Raw genomic sequence first — 12,948 nt, 5'->3', positions numbered from 1 at the left:
AGAGCTGGCATCTTTTATTTCGCTGCTGGCTACAGGAAAGCCGTGCATGTGATCTGGGAAACCACGGCAACCAGCATCCCGGGATTTGCGCAGGAGGAACGCTGCCGAAAGGAGCATCAGCGCGACGCGACGAACTAGATCGATCGCGAGATATTTAAAGGGGCACTCCTCATTAAAAAAAAAGTGTAATTTTTTTGTAATTTTGCCATATATGTAAGAAAATCATGAGCACTCGCATTAAAATGAAGACTCCAGTCATACCAGTAACCTTATAAAAGCTGTTTTATTCTACATGGAGAGCGTCCACACATGGGTGGCGGCCATGTTATGATCACATGACCAGTTGAATACTACTAGCTGAATCTCAGTAACCATCCTGTTATTTGACACTTTCACTCATTGATTAAAGTAATCATAGCTGACTGTGAATACTACATTTCTTCAATGGCATCTGAAACCTGAAAACTATTGATTTTAAATGATGCCGCATCCACACCGCTAGGTGTCAGTGTAAGTCCAAGATTACAGGGAGTGGTGGTGTAGTGGGCTAAAGCATATATCTGTTAATCAGAAGATCACTGGTTCGATCCCCACAGCCACCACCATTGTGTCCTTGAGCAAGGCACTTAACTCCAGGTTGCTCCGGGGGGGATTGTCCCTGTAATAAGTGCACTGTAAGTCGCTTTGGATAAAAGCATCTGCCAAATACATAAATGTAAATGTAATGACACAAAGACAAAAGTTGGCCAGATCTGTTTTAAATGATTTACACTCACATGAGTGGTCTAGAAAAAGCTGTTTTATTGTACATACTGTATGTACGGTCGCCCCTCATGTTGGCCGCCATGTTGAGATCACATGACCAGCCAAATTCTATACATCTTTATAATGTCTTAGATATGTTGTTTAGACTGATAGTTTAGTGCTATTTTTAGTCTTAGACCTCAGACATGTCACTAGATTTAGTCTTGTGAAACTGCAATTTGTCTTTGACCGATACACTCTCATTACTCGTGCTCGTGTTTGACAGGCACTTCATTCTTCTCTGTGATTGGCCAGAGTCGGCTGTCTCGCCTCTCTCCCTGACCAATGGCTGCTCGGAGTTTGCGGGAGCTTTGGGATCGGCTGGCTTCTTTGAGATGACCAGTGTACTGCTCTCTGGTTAGTTGAGCACAGGCTTGGACACAATAATGGCATCCTTCCATCGCCGGGCGCCAGATTTGCTGTTGTACTCGTAAACCCTTTTTGACACTGAGAAAATGTGCATGCTAATGCTTGTAAATGTTGATACGAAGTTGAATATTTCAGTATAATATTACATATATTCAACAGATAAATCTAACTATGCACAATAGTCTTGTTATTTGTAAAATGTCTTACCTGGATCAACTTCCTCTCCATCAAACACTGTGTTAATTTGGGTCACTTCCTGTCCCTTCCACAAATAACAAGAGATATGAATGTGATTCCAAACCAATATGACTTTATTTCTTCTGTGGAACACAAAAGGAGGAATATTTTGAGGAATGTTTTTAAGCTGCTCTTTTCCATACAATAAAGCATATACTGATATATATATATATATATATATACACTTACCTAAAGGATTATTAGGAATACCTGTTCAATTTCTCATTAATGCAATTATCTAATCAACCAATCACATGTCAGTTGCTTCAATGCATTTAGGGGTGTGGTCCTGGTCAAGACAATCTCCTGAACTCCAAACTGAATGTCAGAATGGGAAAGAAAGGTGATTTAAGCAATTTTGAGCGTGGCATGGTTGTTGGTGCCAGACGGGCGGTCTGAGTATTTCACAATCTGCTCAGTTACTGGGATTTTCATGCACAACCATTTCTAGGGTTTACAAAGAATGGTGTGAAAAGGAAAAACATCCAGTATGCGGCAGTCCTGTGGGCTGAAAATGCCTTGTTGATGCTAGAGGTCAGAGGAGAATGGGCCGACTGATTCAAGCTGATAGAAGAGCAACTTTGTCTGAAATAACCACTCGTTACAACCGAGGTATGCAGCAAAGCATTTGTCAAGCCACAACACGCACAACCTTGAGGCGGATGGGCTACAACAGCAGAAGACCCCACCAGGTACCACTCATCTCCACTACAAATAGGAAAAAGAGGCTACAATTTGCAAGAGCTCACCAAAATTGGACAGTTGAAGACTGGAAAAATGTTGCCTGGTCTGATGAGTCTCGATTTCTGTTGAGACATTCAGATGGTAGAGTCAGAATTTGGCGTAAACAGAATGAGAACATGGATCCATCATGCCTTGTTACCACTGTGCAGGCTGGTGGTGGTGGTGTAATGGTGTGGGGGATGTTTTCTTGGCACACTTTAGGCCCCTTAGTGCCAATTGGGCATCGTTTAAATGCCACAGCCTACCTGAGCATTGTTTCTGACCATGTCCATCCCTTTATGGCCACCATGTACCCATCCTCTGATGGCTACTTCCAGCAGGATAATGCACTATGTCACAAAGCTTGAATCATTTCAAATTGGATTCTTGAACATGACAATGAGTTCACTGTACTAAAATGGCCCCCACAGTCACCAGATCTCAACCCAATAGATCATCTTTGGGATGTGGCGGAACGGGAGCTTCGTGCCCTGGATGTGCATCCCACAAATCTCCATCAAATGCAAGATGCTATCCTATCAATATGGGCCAACATTTCTAAAGAATGCTTTCAGCACCTTGTTGAATCAATGCCACGTAGAATTAAGGCAGTTCTGAAGGTGAAAGGGGGTCAAACACAGTATTAGTATGGTGTTCCTAATAATCCTTTAGGTGAGTGTATATACTGTATACATGTATAAAATATGGATTAGGACTGTCATGCTCCAAAAATGACAAAAAAGGCACCATAAAAGATACAATTTGTGCGCTATATTCCAAATCTTCTGAAGCCATTCGAAAGATCTGCATGAGAAACAGACCCTCCATCATAGCTCTTGAATTTCGTATAGTATATTATGATCATATGAGTTTGTGAACACTGTAAACATTTTACCAGTAATATTTCCTTCTTTGGTGGAGCTGTTAAGCACAAAGAAATGAAAGTAAATAAACGTTACATTTCAAATTAGATGTACTAAGATGGCTTAGTATTATTAATGTGGATAACTCCTATTAATTCATTATAATCTGTTCATTCCTACCTTTATCTTCAATGCTGAAAGTTTAAAAGAAAACAAATTAATGTGAATTCGCTATCAAGAATGAAAAAATTAAACTGTCAAAAATGCTCTCAAAAGGCCCACAAATGTAAATGATAAATGGGATAGTTCACCCAAAAATGTAAATTCAGTCATAGTTTACTCACCCCTGTGCTGTTATAACACTATATGACTTTCTTTCTTTTTGTGAACATAAAGGGAGAAATTGTGAATAAATGTTGTGCTCAGTGATGTCATACAATGGCAGTTTATGGTGACCAACTCTTCAAGCTTCAAAAGAACACAAAATTATCTAAAGTTTATCTAAAAACAGGTCCTCCACAGCGATAGTGACAACAGAGCACAACACAGCTGCACACAAAACAGAGAACAGAACTTCCTAAACATGTCAGAAGAGTCTTTAGTCGAAGAATTGATGCATTTCTATGCCCAGCCGTCTAATTAAAGAAGTTCCGTAAGAGACTCATATTGTCCCATATTTAAGTGGCTAAACACTATGTTCCGCTATATTTGTACACTATTTTGGTGAAAAGAAGAAATGAGGTCGTCTCTTGTACAGGTGTCCCATACAGAACGTCAACATTCAGGGTGAAATAGTGAGCAAATATAGCAGAAAACATGGTTTAGCCCCTTAAATACGGGAAAATAGGCGTCTCGAACAGAACCTATTTAAGTGGCTAAATGCTATTTTGCCACTTTATTTGTACACTATTTTGGCCCAAATGAAGAAGTCCCATACAGGACCCCTATTGTCCTGTATTTAAGTGGCTAAACCCTATGTTTTCTACAATATTTACTCTCTGTTTCACCCTAAATGTTGATGTTCTGTACGAGAAACCTATTTTCACCTATTTTGCCGCAATATTTTTGCTCAATTTGGCAGAAAAGAAGTTCTGTATGAGACCCCCTCTTGTCCCGTATTTTTGGCCGAAATGAAGAAGTCCCATACAGGATGCCAATTGTCCTGTATTTAAGTGGCTAAACCCTATTTTGGCACTATATTTTAAACTTATTTTAAGAAAGTTTTTTTAGGGCTGAAATGAAGACGTCCCATACAGGTGCCTCGTACAGAACGCCAACATTTAGGGCAAAATAGTGAGCAAATATAGCAACAAAAACAAAATAGGGTTTAGCCACTTTAATACGGGACAATAGGGGTCCTATACGGAACTTCTTCTTTTCACCAAAATAGTGTACAAATATAGCGGAACATAGTGTTTAGCCACTTAAATATGGGACAATATGAGTCTCTTACGGAACTTCTTTATTTCGGTCAAAATAAAGAAGTCCCATACAGGATGCCAATTGTGCTGTATTTAAGTGGCTAAACCCTATTTTTCCTGCTGTATTTGCTCACTATTTTGGCCTAAATGCAGACGTTCTGTATGAGACACCTGTCCTGTATTTAAGAAGCTAAATGCTATTTTGCCACTATATTTGTACACTAGTTTCAAATACTTTTTTGCTTCATATCAAAGTTTGTAATGTTGTGATTCACCTCAGTGCTGGTTGGTTTGGTTCATGGCTTAGAACTCTGTTATGAAGGATTTTAGGAAATCTCTATGGAAAAAATGAATGGGAAAAATACGTCTGAAAAGATGCAGTTAAATCCATTGGTTTCAGTAGAATCGACACCTTACGATAATCTGATTGAACATCAGTGCAAAGAGCTGGTTGCAGAGGTCCAGGCGGACAGAAGCTAGCTGTTACAATCACAGTTATGGTAGGATTCTCCCTTAGAGGAGACGAGTCTCTGTCCAGCCTTTTAGTGACAATGACCAATCCTGTATCTAAACACATTTTAAGATACATGAATTGTATGAAATTATGATGGATATATATTTTCCAGGAACTGATTGAAAATCATTTTTTCAATGTTAAATTTTTTTCTCATATCTCAGCTTAAAACGCATACTCAAGTTAGCCAACTGTCCTGCATTAGCCGGGACATCCCGTATTTTGCCCAATTTAAAGACATTCCGTACAAGGCGCCTATTGTCCAGTATTTAAGCAGTGAAACACTATTTTGCCAAGTTCTTATGCTATTTTGGCTAAAATGAAGAAGTACCGTACAGGATGCCTATTCTCCCATATTCAGGAAGGAAAACGCTATTTTGCCACTATATTTGTTTTGCCTTAAATTAAGTTCCGTTCAAGATGCCTATTTTCCCGCATTTAAGCGGCTAAACACTATTTTCCGCTATATTTCTACACTATTTTGGCTGAAAATAAGAAGCTCCGTAAGAGACGTATTTTTCCATATTTAAGTGGCTAAACGCTATTTTTTCTGCTATATTTGCTCAACGTGTTGGCCTAAATGCAGATGTTCTGTACGAGACACCTATTGTCCCATATCTAAGCGGCGATACGCTATATTGCCGCTATATTTGTACACTATTTTGGCCGAAGTGAAGAAGTTCTGTACGAGACACCTATAGTCCCATACTTAAACAGCGAAACAATATTTTGCCGCTTTGTACACTATTTTGGCTGAAATGAAGACAATCCCGTTCAGGACACCTATTGTCCCGTACTTAAGCAGTGAAATTTCAAACAAATTACAAAATTTTTACAATTAAAACATTCAAGGGGACCTGGGTAGCTCAGCTGACTGCCACCACTGGAGTTGCGCTTTTGAATCCAGGGCGTGCTGAGTGACTCCAGCCAGGTCTCCTAAGCAACCAAATTGGCCCGGTTGCTAGGGAGGGTAGAGTCACATGGGGTAACCTCCTCGTACTCACTATAATGTGGTTCTCGCTCTCGGTGGGGCGTGTGGTGAGTTGTGCTTGGATGCCGCGGAGAATAGCATGAAGCCTCCACATGCGCTACATCTCCGCGGTAACGAGCTCAACAAGCCACGTGATAAGATGCGTGGCAACTGAGATTCGTCCTCCGCCACCCGGTTTGAGGCAAGTCACTATGCCACCACGAGGACTTAGAGCGCATTGTGAATTGGGCGTTCCAAAAAAACAATTCACAGCCTACCAGCTTGTTAAGTACAATACCTGTAGCTTAAAATGTTAAGGTTATGAGGTCAATAGTAAACAGAATTGAACTAATAAATATCAAACACGTACAACGCTCTATGCCCAGGTAATTGTTTGTGCTGATGGTGTAGAAGACGAATCCAGCATAGAAAGAAGATTCTGGAACTACAGCAGTGATGTTAGCCACGATATATCCGGGACTCAACTCCTCTGGTAGTGTATAGGACGTTTTAGTGCTGAAAAAAACAAAAACACGGTTTTTACTTCATTGTTATTATATGTTCATTAGATACCAGTGGCCCTTACGCACTTAATGAAATGGGGTTTCTCATCGTTGAGGTTTATTATCACGATGAAGAGTGGTTTCAGAGCCGTGTTGATTCCTTCATGCACAGATATGTTGAAGCTGTAGCTAAAGGGGAATATACATAATCATTTACTATATATTTCCTATTTAATTAAATATAAATTCTTATTTTATATGTAAATATTTAAGTAAATAAAATATTAAATGATTCATATTTTTTGTAAGTGAAATGATCTATAATGACATGGTTTACCTCCTAGGGTCTGTAAGGTAATCAAAAGGTTTTGTGGAGAAAACAGATCCTTTGGTGTTATCGATACTGAATGCGGGGTCAGCAGAAATCACATGAAACTGATCAGAAAAACAACATATTCCGTTATCTCATGCAGAATTGCATACAGAGTGACTCATACAGAGAGTGTTTTTTCTTCAGGGTCATGAACCACAGGCCGATAGTGTTCTCTCGGAGGGGATTTTTCCTCAATGTAGATGAAGTTAGCTGGGAAAACAATGTACTGGTATTGATTATTGCTCATATTATTTAATATGCTTAATCAAGTTGACGATCTAAATGCTTGTATAAAATAGTTATAGACCGAAATGTCAAGCATCCCCCTTAAACTGTGGCCGCTTGACCGATTATCTCGATAGATATCGGTTTCAGCGTACAGTAGATCATAAACACATATTTGTTAAACAAGTGTAGACAATTATAAATATATTTCTAATACTGTCATCCAAGAACTAGGCGGTTCGTCCACATCCGTCAGGAGAACAGTAAGAGTCTGCAGGTCCCAATTTTGATCGCTGTCCACCACAGAATTTGGAAAACAAATCGGTTTGTTGAACTCTCAAAATCCAAATTTGGTGAACCGGTCACAGTAACCTGTTTGAAGAAAGAAAATAATGATCGGATTGATTCATTTTAACCACATATATACGCTCTAGTCCAAAAGCAGAGTTTTGTACTCGATAATTAGTCAGAATGATGACAACATCTGAACAGTGTCAAGATTTTTCTTTTTTTAATGGATAAGGCACCTGGGCGTTGGTTGAGTTCACCATAGACACTTTGAAGTCATCAGTTAAAGGGTTTGAATTGAGTATTTGAGGGAATCCAGCAGCGATGCTTATGCCTGCTCTGGGATTGACCTGGAAGCCAAACACTTCTGTACTCGGAGCGCTGTTCTCATTCAGTCGGACTGTGGCCGGAAATCCCACCAAAGTCAAACCTGACACAAAGCCTGAAAGACAGTTCATAAGAGACAATACGTCAAGGCTGAATGGACAAATAATCCAGTTAGGTATTGAAAGTAATGTTGATTTACGTAGTTCACCAATGGTTATCCAAATGCCGTGAAGGACACTTAAACGGAGGAGAACATCCATAACGCCAATATCAGGTTGCCTTGTTAGTCGGTTTGAGCTGATTTAAAGCCAAAGACGTGTTGCTAAGTGTCTGTTGATGGAAACCCTCACAGCATTTATGGCCAGTGACTTGGACTGGACACAATTCAGCAAGTCAGGACAGGTAGAGCTATCCATCAGCCATGAATGTGTCATAAAATTATACAAGCACTGTAAAAGGATTATTAGTGTGAGTGCCGTTGGTTCCAAAAGGGTCCGTATGGACATTTTAATGGGTTTCTTATTTCTAAGCCGTTTCCACTCCAATGCAAATTAAACTCAATCAACAGCATTTGTGTCATGATGTTGGTTTCAGGGAGGCACTTACAATGAATGTGAATGGGGGCCAATCCATAAACGTAATAATTCACACTGTTTCAAAAGTATAGCCACAATACTTGAACAATATACTTGTTAACATGATTTTAGTGTGATAAAACCAGGGATTTACCAAGGGGTGTTATGAAGTCATTTGCACACCAAATGCGAATTTTCTGCACGATTTCTCACCGTGAGTAACAATGGATTCCTATGAAGCTAATTCACATCTGGTGTGAATGTTCATGCACCAACAAAGCGAAGGATTTTTTTTACGGTGAGGGCCAATATTTTTGTTTGCCGAGCAATGAAATGCTCTGACCAATAAAAAATGGGATTTGTTTTTCATTTAAACCTGTACATTTTGTACATCTCTTCCAATTTTTTTTCTTTCTTTCAAAAATTTATTTTCTCTCTTCCAAATTTTTTTTATTTCTTTAAAATGTTTGTTGTAGGCTCAGGAAGGTACTGAGACACTATTTGTATTAAAACATTTTCACCGTTGTTTTTGTTTTTTACCTTGCAGTTCTGGGCTTCCGTACCAATATTAAAGCAGAAGTATGTAAGTTTTTCTGTGTTAAAAAGTGTGCACTTTCTTCTATCAGAGATTAACCCTATAACTATAACCCTATAATTTTATACCCACTTCTGTAAGCATTATTATTACACAAACTATTTCTTTTAATATACAAATTAACACACTCTACATCAGGGGTTGGTATTACAAAAACGAACAATATTAGTAAAAATATTATTATGAAATGTATTACATTAATACATTTAATGCTACTAAAGTTATTCAGCCAAAAGTAGTGGTTTTCTCGTTTCCTTGTTATTGTTGTTTGATTAGCCTTTATATGACTAGCCAGTGCTCAAATCGGTTGTACACTTCAAGTCCAATATTTTGATGCAAATATGATTTTTATCAGCCCAAACCAACTCCGTTTACATTAATGTCTCATGAAGACGGGCATTGGCGGAATTATAAAGTGTTTTTGACCATTTAGGCGCGAAACCGCATTAGCGCACACACATTAACCGGCAGCCGCCTGTCAATCAAACAACACGCAGTCATAGACGTCAGGAAAAAAAAAAGTCAATCTTTTATATTTATCAACCAACCAGTGGTTGTCTTGCTATCGCGATGGATAATGAACACCCCTGTTGGCCTGTTCTAGATGTAGATCGATCGGCTAAGTGTAGAAAATTGCTCAGAAGTTTATCATCCATAAACATCTCTATTTTATTTATTTATTTATTTATTTCAGATAAACATCAAGATTGTTTTATTGCCCAGCCCTATTGATAACATTGGCTTTATCTCTCACATCAACCCAATAATCTCAGTGATAGATAGATCATTTACAGGCTACATTATAGACACAGAATCTAGTAAGAAGAAAAAATGAATTGACCTTGATATGTTTCATCAAGAGAGGATTAATGCTGATATCTGGCTTGGGCAATTAAAAAATCACAAGACACAATCACGCCCTAACAACACTGCTCCAATATGAGTGTTTGTTTTGTTCTTTAAATGGCTTAAATATTTCATTGCATTTAGCTATATACACAATAAATACAGCAATGATCAGAAACACTTACAGACAGATGCTTTAAGTGATCACAGAAAGAATGGCTTCAGTAGTCTTGCTATGATAGTAATTTCAGCTCTGCACTTTACTGAATAAAACTGTATATGTTTAAAAGACTGCATGACTAGGTAAAGTATTGAGAGTGACTAGCAAGCAATAAAGCATTAAATACATTATTAAATACATGATCCAGAACAATACTCAAGTCTCATTCACAGGTGTTCTTCTCATTTCTTATTTTAATTCAGGTTATTAACTGTGATAAATGCAGAAACTTGTTTCTTGTTTCCAGTAGAAATATTTAAACTTATTCCTTTTGTAAAGCAAATTTGCCATTAAGACTCACTGAAAGTATAACTTTTATTTAACTTATATAAGTTTTATTTTATTTTTATTTATTGTTTTACATTCTATCCATCTCTTGTTTTCTGGTTTCAGCATCGTTCGTGTCACTCTGTCCGCTGTGAACTGGCACAGGTCAAAAATCTTTCAAAAAAATAAGGCTGGACATAGAAATGCATCAATTCTTCCGACTACAAACTTTTCAGACATTTTTTTTTTTTTTTTTTTACAATTTCAGAACTAGTATTTACACCAGCTTGACCTATTAATCCATAAAAATTGTTAGAATATTTTTGGACCCTTGGTTTTTAGCAGGGTTTCACCATAATCAAGGTATTTTTTGCTGATTTCTGTTACATTTTAAGAGGATATGTTGTGCAATATTTATTTTCTCTTAGTGACTACATAACGCTCTCAATCAATAAAGTTTTCTTACAGCCAGTAACAGTTGCATTGAAACCTTAATTGTTAATAAAACACCTATATGTGAAAAAATATTACACAACCTATGAACTGTTGCAAAAAAAGCTTTAATATTATACAACAGAAGAACTTAAAAACCTATGGTGAGGTTTAATGGCTTAAGCTTGCTCTATCCTAAAGTGGCTGAAGAATGCAAAGCGTAGACTAATCAAAAGCACTTTTGACAAATTATAAAATGTTACAGAAATGTAAACTGTAGTCTAACTGTATCAACGTTTAATTAGCTTTTCAACACGCATGTCAGGACAATTCATGAATATTCATGTATATTTATGAATATTCAAATGTGCTCCGCCCATTTGAACAAAATACCTCAGGATCAGAATATATTTCAACACGGCATGTCTTTTGTGACGCCTCGTTGCTTAGAGACAGCGCTTCCGTTTTTGGCGTGCTTGGTTACGAAAGGGCCTCAGTTTGTTCCTGGGAGCCAGCAGATTCCCTAACCCCGCCCCTATCCTAATCCTAACCATATGGAGCCTGTAAGGAACAACCAGAGGCACCTTTCTCTTTTCTCGGCTTGGTTACAGGGACGCAACCAATCATTTATCACGTTTGGTGCTGATGACGCTTCGGGAGGGCGGGATCAAGTCAAAGGAGGCGGGGCCATACGGAGGAAGCTGCACACCAAGCAAAACAAAAGCGATTAAACGAACATTTTGTTATTAAATTGAGTAGACGGTGAGTTAGTTATATTGGTTAGACTTTTATTTATCGAATTAAAGCGCAATATACTTTAATTGATGTTATTTAAAATCTGAAACGTGCAGTTGTGATTTAAATATTAAAACTTGTTTACAAACTTTATTTTACAGTTGGTTCAGATGCTGTTTTATTAAATACATGCTAACAATATTTCTAGCGGTGTTCAGAGATAAGATGACCAGAAATGCCTTACATTTGCATGATTTCTGCTGCATATGCTGGTACTGAATGGCAATATTCCTTTATTTATTATATCTCGTAATTTACCATATAGCAACATTCAATAATTCATAATTAAATAATCATATAATTAATAATTATTAATAATAATATGAGTTCTATACCCAGATCTTTTTCTGTTTGAAATCACTTAAAGGGGTTTTACTTTACCATAATAATCACACACACACACACACACATACATCATACATTTATTTTGCATATTTTATTAAGTTTTTACTTAGCCTATATGTTTATATGACAAATTACTTCACCTTTAAGTGTGACATAAATGTCAATTAAAATACTCTATGATGACTGTATGAAATTCAACATGTGTTTCTCTGTATCTTCAGTTTTGAGGAAGATGTCGGCCTTTCCATCTTCGTCGTCCAAGAGTCTCACCTCCACCCCACTCAAATCCAAACCCAGTGCCCTAGGAAGTGCCCTACAGTACAGCAGAAGTGTGGAGTCTATTGGGGACTCGACCTCCTCTCTGCTGTCACCCATCTACCACGACAGCTTTGAGCATTCAGAGGAGGAACCAGAGATAGACGAGGATCAACCCGTTCACAACGTCACCGCCACATTAAGTGAAGATGTCGCAGCGGTCTCTCTCTCCAGGCAAGCGGCGTCGAGTCATATATTTGCTTGTGCATTGAATTTATTACAAAAAAAACATTGTATGTGGATATCAAGAAGAAGTAAATAGTAATAAATTCCCCCTGAAATAAATTAATGTTTTAAATCACAAAATCCTTGCTATAATAAACCAGCATCACATTCCATTATCAGTGCTCATAAAATCTGACATGTTTTCAGGGATGAGGTGGAAACAACAGGCCTGGAAGACAGATCTTCTTCTGCACGGTTCAAACTGAGCGCGTGGGAACAGTGGATCGTTGATAAAGCAAAAGAGGAGCGGATCAGAAAGGAACAGAAAGCTGTGCAGGTGACTGACATTTATAATCATGGTGATAAAACGGTATATAATGTGTATATGGATGGATGTATAGATATCATTAGCATCATCATTAAAAACCTATATCGCGGGGGGTCTGGGTAGCTCAGCGAGTTTTGACGCTGACTACCACCCCTGGAGTCGCGGGTTTGAATCCTGAATCCTGAGTGACTCCAGCTGGATCTCCTAAGCAACCAAATTGGCCCGGTTGCTAGGGAGGGTAGAGTCACATGGGGTAACCTCCTTGTGGTGGTGATTAGTGGTTCTCGCTCTCAATGGGGCATGTGGTGAGTTGTGTGTGGATCGTGGAGAGTAGCATGAGCCTCCACATGCTGTGAGTCTCCGCGGTGTCATGCACAACGAGTCACGTGATAAGATGCGCGTATTGACGGTCTCAGAAGTGGAGGCAACTGAGACTTGTCCTCCGCCA

The 12,948-nt window shown here is 38.4% G+C and overlaps 1 protein-coding gene across 1 annotated transcript in view; it reads left to right on the top strand.

The window, feature by feature from the left end:
- The window catches only part of LOC127638474 (coiled-coil domain-containing protein 34-like), a 38,501-nt gene that overhangs the window by 21,735 nt on the left and 3,818 nt on the right, over positions 1–12,948 (top strand). Inside the window, exons 4-7 of the mRNA XM_052120015.1 lie at positions 1,031–1,161; positions 8,740–8,775; positions 11,914–12,181; positions 12,380–12,509. Of these exons, the coding sequence (XP_051975975.1) occupies positions 1,140–1,161; positions 8,740–8,775; positions 11,914–12,181; positions 12,380–12,509 (456 nt within the window). The 5' untranslated portion in view covers positions 1,031–1,139. The remainder of the gene's footprint in view (positions 1–1,030; positions 1,162–8,739; positions 8,776–11,913; positions 12,182–12,379; positions 12,510–12,948) is intronic.

Source organism: Xyrauchen texanus, chromosome 46 (genome assembly GCF_025860055.1).
Source record: "Xyrauchen texanus isolate HMW12.3.18 chromosome 46, RBS_HiC_50CHRs, whole genome shotgun sequence".
NCBI lineage: Eukaryota > Metazoa > Chordata > Actinopteri > Cypriniformes > Catostomidae > Xyrauchen > Xyrauchen texanus.
The sequence above is the reverse complement of the archived record's forward strand: the minus strand, read 5'-3'. Positions and strand labels throughout refer to the sequence as shown.